Here is a 23,502-nt window from a genome sequence, read left to right on the forward strand (position 1 = left end):
TTTAATGAATGTATTAAATGGTCTGTACCTTTTATTGGCGAAGACCACAGAAAACTTTCCAGTTTCCGATGGGATCTAATTTTTTCCCGTAATGATACCGTTGAAACAATATGGACTGTATTACTGTTTTCGAAAATTACTGAAAGCCGTACTTTTTTCGTCAGCAGTCGAAACCGCTCTGCCAACCGGCAGTACTGCACGTTAGTTAGTGCAGGTTAGACAACACTCTATACATTTAATTTTCTAATTTACCAAACACTCAGTTTAATCTGAATACCCCAAATAAAGATTTAAGAAAAATAAAAACAAGTCAATTGACATATATTTCGATGCCGAACCAAACTGATAGAAAAAAATGTGTTTATATATTAATTCTTGTCTACAACTTGGCACTTTATAATTCTTATAAAGGAAACATTTTAAAAATTTACAAAAGTCGTGCATCGCGCAATATAATTTTATTTATCAATCCATCATTGTCCATTTTCAAATTGTCCCAACACTCTTCAAAATGGTTTTTGAAAGCATCAACTAAATATGGATTGCAGCTGAAAACCATAGATTCGTAATTGTTGAAAAAACTGCTGCCAGTTAAATTCATGGAGCCAGTACATAAACATTTAGTCTGGCTGACCGCATCTTTTACCATAAATTTATGGTGCATAATCGTATCCATTGCAGAGGTTGGTGCGACAAAAAACTGGAATTTGACACCTGAAAGGCCATCAGTTAATTTTAGTTTTGACCAAAAATTTGGTTGTACCTTCGTTCAACAGTTTTTTAATATCTTCATTGCAGCTTTCCGTATGCTGAAAATTGTTTATGATTCGAATACACACGCCTCTTCTCCTAGCCTTTATTAGTTCATCGTAAATTACCTTTATATTTATCACCATAAAAGCAATGCACAATGATTCTTTAGCAGTTCTTATGAAATAGGTAAATGGTTCGCATAAATGTATCATTCGGCTGTTTATGTCCGGCGTCTTTTCGTCGTTGTGTCGGGGCCACCCGGATAAACCTGTTTTGGGTTGGTAAATGACCACGCAATTGTGCCTTTTATGAAACAACAGTATTTCGTCGTTTTCTTTTTGAAGTGTGCGCCACAGCTGCCACAGCGACTTCCACATATAGAACGGTATAACGATGCAAGTTACGGACGAAATTAAGAAAAACCCATTCCTGGGGATCTGACCCCACATATTGGTCAGCTGTAACGAATGTGAGGTTATGTTAATGTCGCCGAAATTAAACGTCAAGCGGTTGTGTGTATGTATTGTGTATCGCAATTCCATTCATTTGTCGTAGATAAGACGAAAAATATGAAAAACTGGAATTTGTATCGGAGGGGCTTGAACTTTTAGATATACAGGCGGCGCGGCGGTACGCGATGACGCGTTTTCGAGACACACCGAATGCAAGCTAGTGTTGTAACGAACGAGTGGCTGCGGAGGTGTGTTTCAGCGACGTATTTTGTTGTTTTTGCCCGCAGGTGATTTATTACGTCTTTTCCACTATTTTTATGTTTGAACCGCGACTATAAATATATTTCATGGTCGCGAATATGTAAACGAATAAATTATACAAATGTGCTTGAACTTTCATTCAAAAACGTTCAATTTGACAATTTATTTAATCGCCGCGCTATTATATATGCGTTGATTTTTGCGTTTCAGTTGAATAATGAGCGAACTGCAGGACAACGGGCGTGAGGCTTTGGTTGGGGTGGTAGACGCAAGCACGAGGACTGTAAAATTTTGCGTATTTGTCAGTCAACACGTAAAAGAAATAGCGGAGCACGCGGTAGACTTGGAACCCATAACCCCGCAAGAGGGTTGGTCTGAGCAAGACCCGTTAAAAATACTGGCGGCGGTTAAGGGGTGTATACAAAAGGTGATAAAATCTTTAGGACCCAAAGGTATGTGGAAAATGTCGTTTTCAAAACCGGTCGCGCTTGTTTTATTATATAATTAGCAAAGTATGATTTGGGGGAATTATAACTGCAACGATAATCCTAAGGATCCTAGCACCAAAACGTTGCTGTTGAACTTTATTAGATGTTCAATTAAATGCTAAAAATATTACAAAAAACGCATTTTCCAAAAAAAAAAACAAAAATATCGGATTTATTATTGGGAATAAAATCGTAAATAGTTCGCGTGTTCAAATATTTACTATCCTCAGCTTAAGTTTGAATTATTTTATTTGCCGCGGTATTAGATGTGGCGCTTTATAAATTTACTATATACTTTATGAATTTACAGTGTACTTAATTTTTCGTAAAAACGCCCGGGACCGAATTAATTTATTATACCGAAAAACCGCTTTGATAAAATCTGCCTATATGTGGCCGCTATAAATATATGTTAACGCAAAAATTGTGCGAGGTCGCGTTTTTTTTTTTAATTGATATTAAGCAGATAGGAATAAATTAACGGGTCAACTTACAGGGTGGCCCGAAATAACACTTGACGCGCGTCGGAATTAAACTTTTAGACGTTTCGTATCGCACCAATGTTATTCTGCGGGTACAATAGTTGTTCGAATCACGGCGCTACCAACCCGATAAGGTGAAATAAAAGAGTAATTAGTTGTCTTATCATTTTATGAACCACGCCGGGGCCAAATTATCTGGCCCGTGCAAAATTATTGGCGCCCAAACACCGTCAAATTCAAGGATTTTTTTTGCCGGGTTAATCTTAATGTCGTTGGATAAGCGTCCCTTATCAGTCTGCCGAGGATTACGTTCCACGATATATAATAATCGGAAATTTTGAATAAGTGTCTAACTTTGTTTTTGTTTATTTCAAGCGAATAACATTGTGACAATCGGGATTACGAATCAGAGGGAAACCACGATAGTATGGGATAAGACTACGGGAAACCCCCTTTATAACGCTTTGGGTAGGTGCATATAGCTGCTGGATAAATTGAATAATATGTGCTCATATCAGAGAGATACTTTCGTAACCAACATCAAAATACATCAATATCGTGTGTATGTATGTCTAATCGCATACATGGTACACTTTAATAAAGTGGTTGTCCAGATTACGCCAAATACGGAAGAGTAAAAAAAGTTTCAGTAATTGTTATTACATCGTTAGCTACCTGATGATATATTTAATATTTTTATAATTGTCCTAGTCTTTGTGAATAGAAATTTTACATCTGTCATGCCCGAATACGTTATAAAATATTACAATAAATTTAATTCAATTACTAAAGTTTTTTATGTTGAACATAAATATCTAAATAAATGAAAAAAAAAAACAGTAAGCGTCTTATATTATTTTATCTAGTTCAATATCGTCATAAATGTAAATTCTGTAATAGTACAGCAACGTTGTTCTGTAAATAATCTTAAGAGGTATGCTGATGCATAACCGTATATAATTTTTTTTTAGATAGTAATGGCCTTTGGTTAAATATGGTGTTATTGCATTGAAATCTTAATACTTGCCCAGCATGGAAAACTAATAAAAAAACTATAAGACAAAAATCTAGAAACGACTTTTTTTATTAGCATTTACCTGACAATAATATAATAATATGGTATTAACAAGTTAGAATAAACAAGGTGATAAATAGCTCGGTGAACTTTTTTCATTATTTTTTTTATGAACATACCTAGATGTTTTTTTTTTAATTTATGTAGAACAGTTTTTAAACTTTGAGTGCGTCGTGAAGATTAATAAATTTTCGTATATAAATTTCTAAAATATTTGGTTCAAACTTTCCTCCTCAATTCTTTACTCGCGTTTTATATTGATGGTGACCACACAAAGTTGAGTCTCTTCATTTAATATTCTCTTGTGTGGGACTGACCATATATAAAAAGCTAGTTACTAAATGGTCATCATCAAAAATTTCCATTCCATCGAAAGAATCTTGTTCGGGATCTTTCACATATCTTAAAAATGAAATACAATACGAGGTGTGTTCAAAAATTAAGGCGACTTTGAAGTTTTATCAAAAAGTATTTATTTATTCATGAAATTAATGTTGCCCGCTTCAAAGTACTCCCCGTATCAGGATCATCGTTGACATCATTTAACAGCTGTTGACGGTCCTGTTATTCAAAATTAAGCAGTTTCGGAACAAATTTTGCAGCTTCATGTTTTATGCCCAAAACTTTTGAAAAAAATACTTCGCAACAGTCAATAGAGATGCCGACGTCTTCAGCCACTTCTCTAATATTGATTCGACAATTTTTCACTTCTTGAACGCCTTCATCAGCTATTGACTTGCTAGTAGGTTCAGAGACGAGGTTCGTTATCGGCGTCTTTTCAGCCATCTTGGAACAACTAAACATTTTTTTTGCTCAGAGTAGATTCACCATATGCCGTTGTCAACATGTCCAGTGTTTTGCAGCACTGTATTGCATTTTTACACAAAATTTTATGCAAATTCTTTGTTCTATTTTTTTGTGGCAGCAGGAAATCACCAAGTACACAAAACACGTCTAACGCTTCTGTCTCACAAAAAAAGTAAACCTGCAAACTGGCTGAAACTATGCACATATGTTAGAGACATCTGTACCAAAATAACAAAAAAAATGTCGTAGCCCGCCCAATTACAAAAGGCGCCTTACTTTTTGAACACACCTCGTACATGGGGTCAGATTGCTAAAAAAATAGTAGTCTACGTTTTGCTGAGACAAAAGAAAAAAGCAATTTTACTTTAAAAGATTATAAAATACACTAAAATAAAATTGAGTACTCTGGTGAACTCTAAATTTGCGACCTCTATATTCAATTTATCCAGCGCCTACGAAGATATAAATTCGTTTCGTTTATGAAACGGCGTCTAGTTTTTAATTGGCGGGCAGCCCTCTATTTCACCAAAAAACAAAAAAAAAACATGGTTTTTAGTGTGGAACGATATACGAACAGACGCCACGGTCGACGTGATACTGGCGAAAGTACCTGAGAACAACAAGAACCATTTTAAGCAAATTTGTGGTCTTCCCGTTTCGCCGTACTTTAGCGCGTTCAAATTAAAATGGCTCATGCACCATGTACCTGCCGTCAGGAAAGCGATCAAGGAAAAAAAATGCCTCTTCGGTACGGTCGACACGTGGCTGTTATGGGTATAAGCATCCAAATCCGCGAGCGTAACCTTGGTGATAGCGTAATTTTACAGAACTTAACGGGCGGCATCAACGGCGGTAAACACGTCACGGACGTCACCAACGCTTCCAGAACCTTTCTCATGAACATCGAAACACTCCACTGGGATCCGTTCCTGTTAAATACGTTCAAAATCCCGCCCGAGATCCTGCCGGAAATTCGGAGCAGTTCCGAAATTTATGGACGTGTTTTCAAGGGGTTGCCGCTGGAGGACGTGCCCATTTCGGGAGTAAGTACGCCGCATCACAGGCCGTATAGAAAACTTTAAAAAAGAGAGGGACTCGTTCCATGTAATTACTTGTCACAGCGTTTGACGTCACGCGACACTAGCGACTACACCGATTTGAGAAACAAATTTATACGTAAATTTGGAAAAAGTGGTCCATTTACACTGCAAGATTGGGCTGGTTCTTGAAAAGTTTGACGCCGCGAATTGCTTATCTCTCGCAACTTTATGCGCAAGTGTAGTGGTAAGTTTACCGTTTGTATTTTCCTGCTTGCACATTTATTTTATTGACTGAAGATGAAATTCTTTAATTTCGAAACGTGTCGATAAAAAATGGTTTCATAATATATACTTTTATAAGTTGGTAAAAAAGACTGAGTTTCCTTTTGACTTATCTTTACGCTTCACTCCTAGAGCTTATATTTGAATGCTTTGTTTCATTCCAGTGCCAATTATTCGCATTCCTTTGAGTTGTCGAGGTTTTAGGGAAAAAAACTGTTAGTTATTGAGAAATAGCTACAATTCATAGCCAACACAACAATATCGAAGCATAAGTTTAAATAATAGGAACCAAAAGCAAAAACACTACAAATACAAACAAAATATTGACAAATTTGATAATAAAAGATATAGTCTACTCTATATGTTGCAATTTTAGGTTATTTGCATGCTTCTCTTGTGCAAAAATTTGGTAATAGCATCTATGACATTAGTTTCTGTATTTTTCCTTTGCGGTTTCACTAGCTTCTGATTTTCTGGGTGACTTATTCTCATTGTAGGTTTAAGCATTTTTGAAAATTGTCGCAATTTTGAAAGCCCGATTTTGTTAAGGATATTAATCAGAATCGCTGAAAATTACCTTTACCATTTCATTTAATATGTTTTTACACACATTGCCGACGAAACATTATTGTTTTTCTTTGTACTACTCTACAATGAAAAATATCTAATGTATCTTGCTCATAGCTGGTGTAATCGAGAGCCCTGACCTACAAGACTGACAGAAAAACAGGCTGAAACAGTCAAATGCACAGACTAGAAAATTTGGTTCCCGTCAAACTTGGTCGTTTACAATGGGAAACATTTGTATCTAAAAAGATAAACTTCTTTCCCTTAGTAGAACCATTCTGAATTTTATTCCGTTTTACAAAAACAGTTATCTCCACATTTTTTTTCGGAAATCTTAGTTTCTAGGCATGGCATGACACTCGAATTTTATACTTTTTGTACAAGGCAAGAAAGAAAGTTAAAGTAAACTTCCCAAAAGAATTTATAGTCACAGACCTAACTTTTTGCGATTGCTGTATGTTTGTTATATTAGCAAATTTAAATCTGAATCAAACGGAATGAATTTTGGACGGTTGAATTTCAATTCACAGCTGAACCGAAAACGAAGTCGTTGACATTTAAAATTTTTAGTTCTAGCAACTCCATGGGCTCCAATGCGCATAAATAAAATGCTTGTTTTGTGCTATGCTTGAATCCCTCTCTTTTTTACTTCTTTACTTTCAGTATGATTTATTGTCGTATCACCGTGTCCAACTTACGCGCCCCCGTCGTTAAATACCCTTAAATCATCTTCGTTTAGATTTTAGGCAACCAACAGTCTGCTCTCATCGGCCAGAGTTGTTTCAAGGAGGGCCAGGCAAAAAACACGTACAGGAGCGGGTGTTTTTTGCTCTACAACACGGGCACGACGGTGAGTAGAAAAACAAACTTCGGGAAAGGGTGGTTTTGCATCGATGCTTTTACGCTTCCAGAGGGTCCAGTCGTCGCATGGGTTGGTGACAACGGTTGCGTACAAATTCGGCGACTCGCCCGCCATCTATGCCTTAGAAGGTGAGTAAAAGAACGACCAACCTGCTGCTAAAGCACGAACTGACAACGTTGCGAAAAAAATTCCCGACCCTGTAGCGACGCTCTGCACCTTAAACTAATAATTCAAGGACAAGACAAAGAGAGTTTCCGTTTTTTATACATTAAGCGATTGGATCGAACAGTTCGATACATCGCAGATGTTCCACCAAATTGGTTAAATTGATATTGATATATGCTCCAATGATGGCGTTGCTCACCATAAACAAAAGTGGTGGTAAGGAAGTATTTCGTAATGATATTTTTTATATACACAGGCAATTGTTCTTTGTGGAATATTTATCCTGTGCACTTTTATTCGATTCTGTCTGTTCCTCAACAGAATAAACGTCTTAACAATTCCAGAAGAATGAAAGTAACTGGGAAAAATCATAAGTTACTATGTATGTGTACAAAACTCCAAAGGAAGAATATAAAAAACGCTGCCAAGGAAGTTAATAATTATGAAAATAAGAGACACTTTAGATTTCTTTTTGTCCCCAAGTACCGAGTGTCACTAAGACGTTCCCTGATATTAGCCATATTCAAGCATACATTTGCAACACACACAAACCTGGCACTTCGAAACGAGAAATTTACTTCTTTGCGCATGCGGACTATGAGGCGTTCAAGTTGGAGTGTCGTTTGCACGTTCATGCATTTGCTCCAACCACATGCATATATATATCTGACTGCTCCAGATTTACTGAAGTCAAGCTTTTTGTTTTGCGCAAGCAAACGATTTTGGTTTTGACGTTCATGCAATAATTCAAGATAATCCTAAAAAACCATCTCCCCTCCGAAAAATCGTTTTCTCACACAATTTTGAGGTTAGGTTTAGTTAGCTGTGCGTTAGGTAGCCAGGTGACTTAGGGACCACTTTCGTAGTATATAAAACGAATGTCCAGTATTCTAACCACATAGGTGGTCCCTAAAAATGTTGGTGGCAACTCTTGTTGCAGGCAGTGTGGCGGTGGCCGGCGCGGCGATGAACTGGCTAAGGGACAACATGGGTTTCATTAAGAACATTTCCGAGGACACGGAGTCGCTGGCCAAGGAGGTGTTCAGTACCGGCGACGTGTACTTCGTGCCCGCGTTCAAGGGGCTCTACGCCCCCTATTGGCGAAAAGACGCGAGAGGGTGTGTAAGTTTGCGTTGCGTTTGTCGATGCGATGCGAGTTGCGTTTCGCTCGTCGACGCCCACATCACGCTTCGATCGTTGCGTTTTAGGATAATCTGCGGTTTGACGGCATTCTCGACCAAACAGCACATCATCAGGGCCGCGTTGGAAGCCGTCTGTTTTCAGACGCGCGACATTTTGGAAGCGATGAACAAGGACTGCGGTATCAGTCTGACAAAGTTGCACGTCGACGGCATCATGACGACGAATAATCTGTTGATGCAATTGCAAGTGTGTTTTTTGATATCTAATATTGAAGGGGTCGAGTTAAAAGCCACTCGAGTTTCGTAATCGCGAATTGTTTTGATGTAACTTTTGAGAAGAGATAAACGCAGTTATCAGTTTTTGGTTAGTTTACAGTTTAATTTTTACAGTATTTGCGTCCTCCTTTTTAAAAAAGACTTTTTTAAATTTTGAAATTGTTATTTTCGTATCAAACGATAATCGACGATAGTAAATTTCTTTTAAAATTGTTATCACCCAAAATTAGTTCCGGTTTAAAGAGGCAAAACACGGAATGGGAAAAAAGTCCATAGACAAAACATTAACCACACAATAAAGGGGTTCTTAATATTTAAAAAAAGTAAGTAATCTATACCTCTACAAAAAATATATATATATTTTTTAACGAAGTTCAATTTATACGGGACAAACTTTATACTAATACAAACATTAAAGAAATAATTTTGCTTATAAAATTAGTTTATTATGATAATTTTTACAGTATTTGCGTCCTCCTTTTTAAAAAAGACTTTTTCAAATTTTGAAATTGTCATTTTCGTATCAAACGATAATCGACGATAGTAAATTTCTTTTAAAATTGTTATCACCCAAAATTAGTTCCGGTTTAAAGAGGCAAAACACGGATTAAGAAAAAAAGTCCATAGACAAAACGTTAACCGCACAATAAATGGGTTCTTAATAGTTAAAAAAGTAAGTATACCTCTACAAAAAAAATTAAATGTTTTTTTTTTAATGAAGTTCAATTTAAACAGGACAAACTTTATATTAATACAAACATTAAAGAAAAAATTTTGCTTATAAAATTAGTTTATTAAGATAATTTTTACAGAATTTGCATCGTCATATTCTAAAAAGATTTTTTAAAATTTTGAAATTGTCATTTTCCTATCAAACGATACCAGACCATAGTAAATTTCTTTTAAAATTTTTATCACCCAAAATTAGTTCCGGTTTAAAGAGGCAAAACACGGAATGGGAAAAAGGTCCATAGACAAAACATAAACCACACAATGAAGGGGTTCGTAATAGTTAAAAAAAAGTAAGTAATCTACCTCTACAAAAAAAATTAATGTTTTTTTTAACGAAGTTCAATTTATAAGGACAAACTTTATATTAATACCAACATTAAAGATAATTTTTACAGTATTTGCATCGTCCTTTTCTAAAAAGATTTTTTCAAATTTTGAAATTGTCATTTTCCTATCAAACGATAATAGACGATAGTAAATTTCTTTTAAAATTGTTATCACCCAAAATTAGTTCCGGTTTAAAGAGGCAAAACACGGAATTGGAAAAAGGTCCATAGACAAAACATAAACCACACAATGAAGGGGTTCTTAATAGTTAAAAAAAGTAAGTAATCTACCTCTACAAAAAAAATAAATGTTTTTTTTTAACGAAGTTCAATTTATACAGGGCAAACTTTATATTAATACCAACATTAAAGAAATAATTTTGCTTATAAAATTAGTTTATTAAGATCATGTTTACAGTATTTGCATGGTCCTTTTCTAAAAAGATTTTTTCAAATTTTGAAATTGTCATTTTCCTATCAAACGATAATAGACGATAGTAAATTTCTTTTAAAATTGTTATCACCCAAAATTAGTTCCGGTTTAAAGAGGCAAAACACGGAATGAGAAAAAAGTCCATAGACAAAACATAAACCACACAATGAAGGGGTTCTTAATAGTTAAAAAAAGGAATGGCGTAAAACAATATTGTTTTGCATAATTTTAAAAATTTATTTTCAACGCATCAGAATAAATCTAATGGTTAGTGAGCAAAAAAAAAGTGAATTGGCATACTGCATAACCGATTGCCAACAAGGTCGAGTGTGCGGTGCGGCAAGACCCCGAAATTCTACAAAAAATTCACGGAGTTTTTTTAGGCGGATATAAGTGGGATCCCGGTGATAAGGGCGCACTCGCACGACATCACGGCCTTGGGAGCGGCGATTGCGGCGGGTTCTGCGCGCGGGATCGACGCTTGGGACGTGAACGCGGAGGAGCGTGAACTGGTGCCCCACGACACGTTCCTGCCGACGTCGACGGAAAACGGTAACCGGCGCGATGCGTTTGCGTCGTCCCTTACGTAGGACTTTTATTTCCGTTTGCAGAGCGCGATGCGAGGTACACCAAGTGGAAAATGGCGGTGCAGAGGTCGCTCGGTTGGGTGTCGCCCAAGAAATCGGCCGTCATGACAGGTACGCGCGTCATGCGCTACTTACAGGGTGTTATAAATTAATGTTTGCAGAGGAACGGTACCAGATGTTGGCCAGCATACCCGGCAGCCTTTACGCAATAGTCAGTTTCGCCTTGTTGGTTCTCTCGCAACATTTGGCAACGTCGCAGCAATAATTTGGACTATATATTTTTTTCTCTAGTCGCGTCGAAGTAGGGCGGGGGACACTTTTTTCGCGTCAAAATGGACGCCCAATATTTTATTTTCGCGGTTTTAGATATTTTACCTTGTAAGTACTTAAAGATGTTCTGTTTTTTTTTAATTGTTGATTTTATGGTTAATACATTTTGTTTTCGCGTTTTCGAGTCTTATTCATGCCACCGTAAATTAATCACTCCCATATCGATAATTTGATTTATTTATTTACACCTATGATTCGGTTGCGCGGCGACATATTTACATCGATAAAAAACATATATCTTATGAAATATACATACAGACTTTGGTAACCACTTCCTGAGGACAACAAAAAGGAAAATAAAGTATTTACAGGTAACGCCGCCTGAGGGCCGCTAACGCGGCTCGGCTTCAGACTTCTTTTTTTTATCTTCGTTTATGCATAAATAAAGCGTATAATTTTCCTAAAAATACTAGCTTCCACCTTAATTAAACTTTTTCCGGTCGTTTCTTTCGCAGACCACTAAAAATATATAAAGATGGATCTGCTATTGACGCGGGTGGACGTTTGGCAACTACGTATTTACTTTCGCACATTTTCTTTCAAGAGTAACGGAGACGTTGACGGCAGTAGTAATTCCGTAGTAGTTTACATTTGACTGTGAACTGGCTAAAAGTAATGCGATATATTGACGACGTTGTATGTCCCCACTATAATTATGAACATGATTTATTTTTTGTATCCTGTTTTCTATAGTTCTGCGGTCTGTGATATCACTAAAATCACGTTTTTGATAAGGTATTTTTAAATGTTTATAAAAGGTGCGAGAATTAGTTAACGTCCCTGTTGCCTATTCGATCGCGGCAAAAGTCGTGTCTTTTCGTTTACTACGAGTTCGGCTAGCCGAGCTTCGTGCCGAACTCGTGCAGTATGTCGCATGCCATGTCGACGTTATTGCGCGTGATGCCGAGCGCCTTAATCACGGCGTCTCTAGGGTACCCTTCTCCTACCAGCTTTTTGATGTGGTCCACATTGACGTTCTCGTACGAAACATTCGTCTCCCTGTCTAACGGGTTCGGGCGCCTTTTCGCTTCTACCAGGTGGACGTTCTCGTAGCGTGGCGGCGCCACCGTTCTGCTAATATTGGGTGACGTGTTCGACTTGACCGGTAACGCCCCCTTCGGTGCGCTCCGGTTCGATGGACAACTCAGGTGGCGCGTTTGCGTTTTTCCTGCGTCGATAACGTTGTCGCAGTTTGACGTCACGAGGCCCACGATCGTTTCGGGAGCGCTCAGTTCGACGTCGTCGTCCTGATGCATTTCCAACGTAGACGCGCTCTTTAGCACCCGCGGCGTCTCGACGGGGGCGCTTTCGGACGTAGTGGGATGGACGGGCGTCTCGTGGGTGGGCGAACTTTTGCGTGGAGGCAGCGGAGGCGGCGCGGCCGCCGGCACGATGATGGTGCCCGGCGGGTTGCGTCTCGTCAATCGAGGACTGTTACCGGGCGAGATCAACGGACTCGCTGAATGCTTGAAAAGCGAGACGTTGAATAAATGCTCTTAAGGTGAGCAAAACGATAGGCACTGCTGTCGCCGACCAAATATGCAAATATGTTTTCTTATGCAGATAAATGTAATAGGACCTTGTTTTATATTATTTCTGATTTTTTCTACCTGTAGCTTTGTTCGGAGTAAATAGTTCGCTAACGGATACTTTGTAAAATGATTTTAATCGTTCATTCTTCTTCGAACTGGTTTGATATTTGACATTTGTTAAAATGGTCAATTCTTGTGTTGCAGTAACATGGTTGCAGTAACGTATGTATAACTAGCAGAAGCTAGTTTATTTTTTTGGGCAAGTAAAGCATTTACGCTTATCTCATATGCTTCAGTTTTTTATAAGTAAATAATAATTCAGCGGAGAATATATAAATAAAATATATCGTATTGTATAACAAGTGTTTCGCTAAATGACATGACTCACAAAAGGAAAGAAGCGACAGCAGCGCCGCGCGACACGAAGACTCACTTACCGAGAGGTGATTTCTCGGAGAGACAGCAAGCGCGTGCAAACTGCTACCCGCGCAGTTCCACAGTTCGCCGCCATCCTGCAATCGAAAAGAAGTATCTGAACGCAATGAAGGCGCCATTTCACCGACCTCCCCACCCCAAAATCAATTTCGAGACGTGTCACGCCTTTTAGCCTGTCTCACCTTTGAAGACTTTTGACAAAAAATATATATATCGCCAAAAGAATACACAAAAAGCAAAAATCATGACAAAAAATAAGGTAAGAAACAAATTGGAAAATCTACGAATATAAAGAGATGAGCTGCAAAAAATTGACGAAAAAAAATGAAGGTCTTTTTTTACTACATAATTTACATACTGTTAATGTTTACTATGTATAGATAACTAACTTGTTCTGCAATTCATATAGTTACTATATATATTGGCTATATAGCTAAAATTTAAAATGTTGAGAAGACATATTCAATGTGCGCATGCGCATGTCATTTCAATCTCAAAGACCTAACACCGTTCTGCAATCAATATGACCGCTGACAGTTCGCAGATTCCTCAGTCTCCAGTTTCAAAATCGCATAAAGTGCAGATTTTAGTGTAAGAAATTTAGGGGTATGCGCCGTTAATCCAGTATTTGTGGCCCCTATATTATCTCCAACCTATTACTATTATTATTAAGTTTTTATTAATTATAATTACAGCAGTAGTAAAGCTGCTCTTTTTGATGACATGTATTAATAATCCTAAAACATAATCAAAACAAAAACCCGTCAGCATGCATATTCATCCGACGTCTTTTGTCACTGATGCTATGTCAAATGCGCAATTTTTGTCATAATGCATCAGAACAACTTGTTTCCGGCTTTGACCATTTTCACCGGCTACTCTTCTACAGTTTTTTTTGTTTGTGTTTGGCATTTTATTGACAACTGGTCGATTCTTCTAATGTCCTTATTTTTACGTCGTAACGAGCATTTGGGACGAAGCGTTAGTGCAAGCAAACATCACATTCCAGGATTATGGAGTACCTCTTAAATCTTCCACATTGTCCCGACAAAAAGCGTGCAACATCCTTTACTTACCTTTTGCTACTCAAAACTAACAATCAAAGCAATGCAACACACTGCGTGACACAAAATGAGAAACGAGGGACCATCCGATGATGATGATGATTATGGTGGTGGTGGTGGTAAACAAAAATGCACAACAAATAAAACGAGCAAAACGGTTAATAAAATAAGATATATATTTTTTTCATAGTTGCAAATATTGCGTTACACGAGACTTTGGGCGGCTACAAAAAATAAATACTAAATTATACCGTTACAGATAAAATCGGAGGTTGGCCGAGGAACTGAGCGTTATTTACATTATCTACACGTCCATCCTCGTCAATGTCCCGGACAACCGCCGATTGTGGGTGCGGGGAACGCAAAACATTAAAAAACAAAAGCTGACACAAAGCCGTACAGAACAAGCGCATTCCCATTCTCGAACCTTCGACTGATCCGCCCATTTTACGTCGTCGCTCGCGCTAGAGGTGTAAAGTTGGCAGCAAAAATTGCGGTCGTATACACGGCCCAAAAAAATAATTTCGAAACTAACCACTGTAGCTTTTTAATTGTTGAGGGAATTAATACAACCGAGAAAAACAGTTTCCCGCATTTTATTATTCATTGAAAACATTGAATTGAAATACTCATAGTTGATTTGATGATAGATTTTTTTTTGTCGAAAAAATCGACTTTTTCATTCCTGCAGGTTGACCATGTCGCTGAGAAAAATTAGGAAAATTTTGAGTTTCAGATTTATTCTGGTTATTTTCAGTCGTTATAAACTCCATGAAAATGTCCCACTTTTCATAGCAAATAGTTCTGGTTACCCATTTCCTCAGTTCTTCGGTTTTGATTTGTTTCGGAAAGTCACCGGAAATGCAGGTGACGACACTTATTCTCATTATTCAACGTTTTCTATTGGCCTGCTAAAGTTTGATATACCGGTGTCATTGTATTTAATAAATATTTATTGGTGAGGTATTTTACACGCTACTCTATATAAGTTATAGGTTATGTGTTTTAACCTCGTTCGCGTGACAGTAGTGCATTGTGACATCACATCGATTTGCGCAGACTCCAAATTTAGAATGTGTGTAACATTGTTCTGAGTTAGTGCATTTAAAAAATATTTGTCAGGTATGTTAAAGCAAAACTGCATAAAGCAGAACATGATCTGCTAATCCTAAAGTTTCTTAATTTCTCTAAGAGATAGATACAGTTTAACTTTTAAGTCGACCTGAAGAATTGAAAATATTAATTCGGTAGCTCGTACCAATTTCCTTCAAAATTAGATTCAATACTTTATTGTGTTCGATGTTTTCAATGAATCTCAAAATATTGGTTTTTTCTGTTATACTTAATCCCACAGCAATAAAAAAGCAAAAAGCCTGTGCTTAAATAGGTTTTTTTGGGTAATGTATACCACCGAGAGGACTGCGGGAGGCGTTCGGGTATTTTCGGAAATTTCAGCTGTCAATTTCATACCGGTGCTTGCTCTGACTTTTATGCAACGCGTTTTCCCGAAATATTTAATGAAAATATTGTCACGGGAGTTTCCCCAGTGATGAACAAAAACCGATGAAGCAGGTGATATAGAAATTTGGGGGATGCGCCGGAGCATTCCGCAACCGATTAACGGCAGAGAGCGCGTTACGCAATCGTCCCGTGTCATTCCGAGTAATCGTTTCCCCGATTAGAATCTGTATCGTGCGGTACCTCGAGCTCGTCCTCGTCATCGTGCATTGGAAGCGCTGCACAGTTTTTCGGCCGGTGGTGCGATTTTTTCGGATCGAACGGGTCCACGACGATCTGCTCGGTGCCCTTGATCTCAGCCCGACAAAATGGGCAGCCCTGACTGCCCTGGCCCTCAGACCCCTGAAAAAAGGAAGCGCGAATGTTGTGCTCCCATCAATGAAAAAACGGGCTGCCCTGCTAAGAATAAACGCTAGTCGCAAACTGAAATATTCGCCTCGAAGTTTTTCCAATGATGTTTCAATTTCATAATTTGTTTTATTAATTTGTAGATTTATAGGCCAAGGAACTCATTAGCCCCCCAAAAAAATATCACCACAATTTTTTCACAATTTATATTATAACACCCCTATTTTGAACCCACATTTATACGTATGCAATGATCTTTCTTTTTTTTGGAAGATGAATTTCCATAATCGGTAGATTCACAAACAATGTTTTACATTATCCGAAAGGAATGGACTCAATAAAGATAACAAATTCTGCTGTTTCTGTTTTTACAATAGCAAGATATTCTACAGCGGCCATTGGAAGTTTGTTGGAATATAGTTGACAATAAAACACACCTACCTATAGACCGTTTCAGACAAATGTGTACTTTCGTTATCATTCCTCGTGGTTGCATCTCATGCTTTTGTATGTAATGTAATACTTGTAATAAATTATTCCTATTCACTGCTCTTTGAACTTAACAAACTGACTACAGTTTTGTTATTTTTCTTTTTGCGAACAAAAATATAAAGAAATAAAGCATAATAAGTATATTTTTTCGGATCAGTCTTGAATTTGCGGGCACCGCGTCAACGATCTTCAAAAAATTCTTAAAAAGTCACTTAATTTGGAAAAAAAGTAAATAATTATAAACTGGTACCAGGTAAAAAAAAATTGTAAGTTGTTAAGTGAAGCCAACATTGATATATTCGTTTATGCAACTAAAATTGAAAGGGTAAATGAAATGAAATATTTAGGAATAAATTATTAACTCTCAAGGGAGATTCTCTCTTTTCTTTCTTTTTATGCATAAAGGTTGGTAAAAAATAGGATTTTTTGCGAGTAATTCTAGGATGTAACAACTCATTAACTTAATGGTAGTCCTTTATGTTGGCCCTGGGTAAGTCAAAGTATTGGAGTTTAAAATATTGTGATAGTTTCTAAAGTTAAGAATAATTTAATGCAATCTTATCTGAATGGCTATTTGGTTACCTCATCATTGTAAACTATTCGCTCAGGAAATAATTTTGATATTCACTTTTTAAGAACCACATATTTATATGCATAAACAGCCGTTTGGCGATGGTCTTGGTTTGTATAACGCTCTGCCAGCTGAATTAAAAAATGTACAAATGTTTTAGCTATAGATGGGGTCTCTGTAACTATCGTAAGTGCTAAATAAATATGTATTTATTTATTTATTGATTTAATGTGAGACTTACTGCGCGCTTTCTTTTCGATGAACAGTTAACTGCATCTCTTTTAAGGAGATGGAAATACTTTTTCGCAAATAACTGATTTTGTTGTTGGCGCCAAAACATCTATTTTTTTTAAAGATAGGCCTATTCTTTGCAGAGCAGTGTGAGTGAGCGGCCCCAAAACTCACCGCTTGCCATGCGGTGAGACACGGCGTGCACAGTAAGTGGCCACATGGCTCTATCCTGACGTCCTTGTCGTTTTCCGCACATATCTTGCACAGCTGAAACGTGCTGCCCATCTCGCAGTATAGCTCGTACTGTTCTTGCGTGACGGCGATATGGTCCTCCTGGCTCGGCTGTACCGCCCACGAAAGGTCCGGATTTACGGGCCGCCCGTCAGGGAACAAATAACTGTCCAAAAAAACGTTTAACGGGACCGTCCCCGTGCCCCTTTACCGAACACTTACAATCCCTCCCGGTAGCCGTCGAGCAGCGCCTGGATCAAGCTCTTGTTCTGCGGTATGGTCTGTAGGATCTCTCCGTCGGGCGTGACGTAGCCGATCGCCCACTGGCCTAACCTGGTGCACGATAGCCTGAAGACATACGAGCCAGCCTTGTTGATGTACCGCTGCAGCCTGGCCTTGACCTCGTCGTACGTCAGAAACGCGACGTAGCCGGGATGCGTCACGGCCAGGATCTGCCAGTTGCGCAGCAGCGTCGCCCACGGTTGAAACAGTCTGCGACGAGGCGCGAAGTTAAACAACAATAATCAGATTGCGCGAGTAGCCACCTCACAAAAGAAGAATTTTGTGTTTACTTCAGTTTGATACAAGATGGACTGTTTGCTCGCAGAACGTAGTCGGTAATTTACAAATAAACATTTAACAGATGAAATAATTTAACATTGCTTTCGAAAAATCGTCGGTGAGTGGGGCGAGTTCGAAGCGCGGAGCAGTTTTTTATTTTAACGAAGTCGCTTCGGGGCTTCTTGCCTAGAGGGACGCATTGTTTTTCTATCGTGCTCCTGCGGACCAGTACGGAACTTTTGCAAAATCGATGTACTTTTGGTTTGCATGCACCCAGTATAAAGTGACTTTCACGTCTCACCGAATTTGAAAGTCACGGGAAAATTTGATAAATTCGACAGCCTGTACATAACTGAAAAAATGCCGGAAATATAACCCCGAATCTCCCACGTTTCCTGGTAGAAGAATTTTTCCAATAGCGTGAATGGTTTTCGAGAAAATATTTTCTTTCTGAAGCTACGCAGTATGCCGTCATAGTCAATGACGTCATCGCGTGTAGACTGAGCCCGAGGAATAGTTATTTTCATATGCATTTTTTCAAATATCTCGAGCAACGTACGTGATTGACGAAAACCGTAAATACATGATGCGTTCTATAATACCATCTAAACCAATTAGTCATATTTTTTTACGAATTTTGATTTACGGATAATAATTTTACTCTAGAAAAGGACAGTTTTCAGGGTCTTTTAGATTTAATCGAATATAATCGAAAAAATGTCTGAAATAAATGTTATAGCATTGGATCTTCCGAGTCTGCTGGTTATCGATCGAATTAATAGTTTTAGAAACAAACACAAAAAAAATTCAAAATTTGTTAAAAAACTTTAAGAGTTTAAGAGTTTAAGCGTGGCTGGGACTTCTACCTCTGTGCCAAATCTGCAGTCGGTAGCTGCAAAATTTAGGGCATCTATTACGTTTTTTAATATTGCAGAGAAACGGGGAACGGACATACAAAAAAAATCCGACCCTGATCATTTCAGCGCGTATGCTTTCGAAAAATTCGATTTCATCGGTTTTTCGAAAGCAACAAGCAGTTACAAACTTGTTCAATTACAAATTAAAACTAGTTTTAAATGTTATTTAAAAAAAAAACTTTCACAGCCTACTGTAATATTATCTACAAATCTTCTGGTTGTCCGTTCTTTCCGATCGAGCCCTGAAGAAGTTTATTAAATCAAAATTCCTACATATTTTTCGTTGACGCTTCAATGCAGTTAACATTAGTGCATTCGTCTGTCAGTTTTGAATGTGATCATTGAGATAACGGCCACAAGTATTAGCAATGTTTTTTTTTTTAATTTAACAAAAAGTTTCTTTGTTGCTGTGAAAACATGACAAGAACGGGTAATGTGAAAAGAGCGTCATGTGACTGTGAAAGGAAAACCTGTTAAATTACTGTTGGATCCATTACGAACTGTTAAGTCATTAACTCAAATTAACATATTCATGTGAACATGGTTGGAGGTACTTGATCAGTTGAAGCGCCCTGAGAAAAATTAATGAAGTCAATGGAGCTTCAAAATAACTGGCATTTCATCAAAAGTTATTATTTAATTTCAGACGTATGATAGACAAGACAGTAGAAAGATATCATTTTAAAATGGACGATTAGTACTTGCTGACAAAATAGGTAAGAAATTAGTCTTGATATTGAGCTTTTTATAGTATCCACCAGAGGCCCCTGTTCGCAATGAATCTTCATATTTATGGAATCGAGTTCTAACTGGATGTAAACGTTTTCGTATCAGCGTAAATTGAAATTATTTTTGCGTGGAGAGTAATATTGGTATTTATTTATTATAATGTTTTGGCTTCTAGGTCGCGCAAGGTACGGATCTGCTTTTTTACCTTGTAAACACGTCAAACTCGAAATTTGATATGTAGTCGTTGCAGGTGAGGTCGATGGTTGACTTCAGCGCCATCGCTTCCAAGCCGGAACTGATAGGATGGACGTTGTTCAGTTCCTGCCTGAAAATCTTCCATGGGACCAACGTGCTGAAAAGAAAAACACTTGCAAACCGTTAAATCGCCTGAAGCCGGACCTGCGTTTGGCGCCCGAAAAGTTATGAATGAAAATGGGAAGGCTTCCGAATTAGAACGCTGAAGGTTCCGTTGCTAAAAATAACGCGAGTTTTTTTTTAATTTCCGTTAATTTGCTACTCAAAACCCGTGACGTTGACGTCGGATCGGCAATAAACAGAAACAGAGGTGTATTAGACGGATCTCCGGTAATTAAAATAACTTTTTTCGGGTCCGCTATTTCGTTGCTGACGCTGGCAACGTGGCATACCTCCCTCAAAACTACCGGGAACGTGGCAACTCCGCCCGATCGATATTTCATTCATAAAACGTTACCGCCAAAATCTCCCTGCTGCGGGGGAGCAGACAAATCGGCAAATAAGTGTTTCGTTTGCCCGATGGAGACGTCTCCTGGTGAAAACAGGACCGGATCAGGAACCGGGCCCCCGATCGATATGACTTGATACTTGTTACCGGGAATAAAGGTCAGCTTAATAAACGTGGGTCAATTAAAAACGACGAGACGCCTCGCATGACTAAGACCAAAATATCGCGATAATAATATAAAAAGAGAATGAATACTTTTCGACTTAAAAATCGTATGCTACAGTTTTAGAGGAAAAAGGTATAATAATGAATTAGCAACTAACTACCAATACGTATTGAACTGGTAAATGAGTGCTGCGAAAATATACTTTATTCAAAGCAATTCAATATGGCGGGTGTTTTTTAACACTGGCATTCATTATTAGTTTGCAAGTTTACGTAAAACTACACCTCTTGGTCGCCGTATCATCCATCAAAGACATATTCAGTAGATAACGCAACTCATTCATAAAAGTGTAAATTTTCCATCGCAAATATGCAAATAGCAAATAACTATATTTGGATATAATGTTCTTAGTAAATTTGTACAATCTTTCTTATATAATGTAAATCTGTTGTAAAAAATGCACATAAATATTAAGTTGATCCCATATTATTAATAACCATCGCTTTTATTGTCAAATTTTGTGATAAATTCTATCTAAGTTTGTCCTTCCGCTTTCTATTATTTAGAGTATCATCTATTATGTCTATGTAATGTTAGCTTGTGTTATTTTAAAACAACTGCGAATCTTGTGAGTAATACTTTATAATTTAAGACTGGATTTTGTAATTAATGAAATATTGCGGCATATTTTTAGTATTCACAAGAAAGCCTAGACTTTTTGGACCAAAGTTGAGTGAAATTAGTGGAGGACGAAAGTTTCTGTCAATTGAAAATAGCCAGAAGCGAGCTAAGATAAAATAAATTCTCTGGTTAGTTACTACAGATCCGAGCAATTCGACATTAATTTTAGCTCGCATATCCCACACGCGAAACACTTCGTGGCAATCCGAAAGGATATGATTCACCGCATCAAGCCCAAACGAAAGAGACAATGGGCACACATACATAAATTTTAAATTCGATTCCTGCTAAAGGTCAGGGCCGGCATGGAAAGTTTTTAAAGTTAGATCCTGATTGTAAATCTTTGGCTCCAATAACCTTCCTTTAGTCTAGCCGGAAGATCTGCCATACTCCATAATTAAAAAAATGTATGTTGCCAACTAAAATTTGTAAAATACTAAAATAAAACAATCACGAAATATTCAAGATCTCTCTAAATCTGGACCTGCAACGCAAAAATCGCATTGGAACCTTGGAATATAATCCAAACGAGGGGATATGTATACCTACGACAAATAAGTGTTTTGACCTGAATATATGTAACAATTAAATTAGCATAACAGAATGCGTTACATCGAGACACAGAACGCTATTGAATAATTGAAAACTAATTCACTTTGCGTGGCAGTGAATGAAAACGGAAACGCCTTTATGAGCGTCTGTGTAAAACAATCCCAAAAAAAAGCTTACTACTTTTATATGCAGTTTAAAAATATATAAATGACAGGACGGATTCATATAAGTCATAACTTGCATTCAAATTGTCATGGATTGAGAATAATATAAGAGAAGGTGGCTGAAATAGGGGTTTAGGGAAGGAGCTCCCATGAGCCAGGCAGCCCTGACTGCATTTTTTTTCATTCAACAAGCTCGACAAAATTGTTGTCATGGTTTTCAGTGATTATCCACTTATTCATATATCTAATCAGATAGTCATATGCACAAAATAAACAACAAATCATGTCAGATAACAATTCAAATCTGACGTTAAGTAATCTCCCAAGTGGATAAATGGTTTTAACTTAAGTTACATAATAACATCATTAATCTTCAAGGGGGTGTTGAAAATACCAAGAATTTATGAAATTATACAAATCTTAATTTGATGCAAAGCGGTAATCTCTTCCCTGGGTGCACAGGCACCAGAGCTTACCTGTTTCCGAAATTGTTTTTCCAAAACTCTGCGGCATCTGACTTTGTTACACGAAACTGATCACCCGCGAACACACCATTAGGAAACAGAGCTTTGAGTTCACTTAACATATGGCTAAACACTAAACTGAGTTTAGTCAAGTTCCTTCGGTAATGTGAGTTCTCATCGAACATCTTGTCCTTACCTTCTTTAAAAAGTTTAATGGCTTGTTTGCACTTTCTCATTAAATTAATAATAAATATGTTAAAATACTCGATACTATGTAAAGCGGACATGTTGTCTTCGTACTTTGAATAAATAAGTCTTAATCTTTGATAAGTGTCAGGTAAAATGTCTAAAATAAAAGGGGGCGAATTTTTCAGGTTCATCTTCTGGTGTTGGCAGAGCTTCACCACTTTATCCATTAACTTCCATGTCTTGTCCAAAGTTCTTTTGTCGGTGGCGTATTTCGGGTGCGTAACCACGTCAGAAAACGCGCCTTGCAATTTTGAAAATATCGTCGACAAATTTTTGTGTTGGACAGGACGATTCCGACCTGCCATTTTGAAGTGCGCCTTTTTACCCGTCGGCCGACCAAAAATCACATCACGGAACGGAACTTATCACAAAACGTACACCGATTTACATCGTTACTCGAATTTTTTTTGATTAATCGTCCTAGCAGTAAACATCCATTGACGAAATTGCTACAAACGCGGATGTCATTTTCTTTCTCGCCTTGAAATTTCAATGCATTCAAAGGACGCGTTTCCAGGGCCGCATTATAACGGTACTCGGGTCTCGTTTCTCGCACATTTATTGTCGGAAAACTCGTCGAAATTAGAAAGGCGAATTCAAATGATATTTACATGACTCTACTTTATCGCTCCCAATATTGTTATACATGTCAACGCCGCGAATGGCTTATTAAATCAATCTCAAACAAACGTTGGTTAAGTTGAAAATGCTCTAGAGCCTATGCCGTCTCTGAGTCAAGTGGTTGTTATTGGGAGTTCGATATAGGCCACCAGACCCGCACGACATCGTATTTCTGGTTTCTTGCACTTTGGATGAGGAAAGAATAAACATTAA

At 37.7% G+C, this 23,502-nt stretch overlaps 3 protein-coding genes across 5 annotated transcripts; 1 reads left to right on the top strand and 2 right to left on the bottom strand.

The window, feature by feature from the left end:
* Window positions 1-312: 312 nt before the first annotated feature.
* On the bottom strand, window positions 313-1,295 carry LOC132697780 (uncharacterized). 2 transcript variants are annotated; one of them, XM_060663416.1, is made up of 3 exons: window positions 879-1,295; window positions 764-809; window positions 313-714 (listed from the first exon to the last, which is right to left on the bottom strand). In XM_060663416.1, exons 1-3 carry the CDS (start codon window positions 1,293-1,295, stop codon window positions 428-430), a joined length of 750 nt encoding a protein of 249 aa, XP_060519399.1. In that variant the 3' UTR covers window positions 313-427. The 2 variants fall into 2 exon arrangements, with proteins under 2 accessions (XP_060519399.1, XP_060519398.1); XM_060663415.1 differs by having other exon boundaries at window positions 764-1,295.
* An 18-nt stretch (window positions 1,296-1,313) lies between these two features.
* On the top strand, window positions 1,314-11,175 carry LOC132697779 (glycerol kinase-like). Of its 2 annotated transcripts, none has more exons than XM_060663414.1 (12): window positions 1,314-1,453; window positions 1,677-1,918; window positions 2,812-2,904; window positions 4,875-5,092; window positions 5,146-5,361; window positions 6,947-7,057; window positions 7,119-7,197; window positions 8,175-8,352; window positions 8,443-8,623; window positions 10,527-10,695; window positions 10,755-10,841; window positions 10,892-11,175. In XM_060663414.1, exons 2-12 carry the CDS (start codon window positions 1,684-1,686, stop codon window positions 10,993-10,995), a joined length of 1,671 nt encoding a protein of 556 aa, XP_060519397.1. In that variant the 5' UTR covers window positions 1,314-1,453; window positions 1,677-1,683; the 3' UTR covers window positions 10,996-11,175. The 2 variants fall into 2 exon arrangements, with proteins under 2 accessions (XP_060519397.1, XP_060519396.1); XM_060663413.1 differs by having other exon boundaries at window positions 1,354-1,492.
* A 60-nt stretch (window positions 11,176-11,235) lies between these two features.
* LOC132697778 (E3 ubiquitin-protein ligase CBL-B) lies at window positions 11,236-23,141 on the bottom strand. Its single transcript, XM_060663412.1, has 7 exons — window positions 22,432-23,141; window positions 19,895-20,041; window positions 17,705-17,974; window positions 17,426-17,648; window positions 15,793-15,951; window positions 13,030-13,104; window positions 11,236-12,526 (listed from the first exon to the last, which is right to left on the bottom strand). Exons 1-7 carry the CDS (start codon window positions 22,971-22,973, stop codon window positions 11,897-11,899), a joined length of 2,046 nt encoding a protein of 681 aa, XP_060519395.1. The 5' UTR covers window positions 22,974-23,141; the 3' UTR covers window positions 11,236-11,896.
* Window positions 23,142-23,502: the final 361 nt, after the last annotated feature.

The sequence above is a fragment of the Cylas formicarius genome, unplaced genomic scaffold (genome assembly GCF_029955315.1).
Source record: "Cylas formicarius isolate icCylForm1 unplaced genomic scaffold, icCylForm1.1 PGA_scaffold_2__14_contigs__length_35257938, whole genome shotgun sequence".
In the NCBI taxonomy this organism is placed as follows: Eukaryota; Metazoa; Arthropoda; class Insecta; order Coleoptera; family Brentidae; genus Cylas; species Cylas formicarius.

What these genes read in the sequence shown, in the direction of transcription:
- LOC132697780 (XM_060663415.1), bottom strand. Translation starts at nt 1,295, where the DNA reads ATGGAATTGCGATACACAATACATACACACAACCGCTTGACGTTTAAT. An exon ending in TAAAAAACTGTTGAACGAAG is followed by an intron (nt 715 to 763) that starts GTACAACCAAAT and finishes ATGGCCTTTCAG; the next exon opens with GTGTCAAATTCCAGTTTTTT.
- LOC132697779 (XM_060663414.1), top strand. Translation starts at nt 1,684, where the DNA reads ATGAGCGAACTGCAGGACAACGGGCGTGAGGCTTTGGTTGGGGTGGTA. An exon ending in AAAATCTTTAGGACCCAAAG is followed by an intron (nt 1,919 to 2,811) that starts GTATGTGGAAAA and finishes GTTTATTTCAAG; the next exon opens with CGAATAACATTGTGACAATC. An exon ending in TGGCGAAAAGACGCGAGAGG is followed by an intron (nt 8,353 to 8,442) that starts GTGTGTAAGTTT and finishes GTTGCGTTTTAG; the next exon opens with GATAATCTGCGGTTTGACGG.
- LOC132697778 (XM_060663412.1), bottom strand. Translation starts at nt 22,973, where the DNA reads ATGGCAGGTCGGAATCGTCCTGTCCAACACAAAAATTTGTCGACGATA. An exon ending in ATGACGAGGACGAGCTCGAG is followed by an intron (nt 13,105 to 15,792) that starts GTACCGCACGAT and finishes TTTCGATTGCAG; the next exon opens with GATGGCGGCGAACTGTGGAA. An exon ending in CTCCGAGAAATCACCTCTCG is followed by an intron (nt 12,527 to 13,029) that starts GTAAGTGAGTCT and finishes TCGCTTTTCAAG; the next exon opens with CATTCAGCGAGTCCGTTGAT.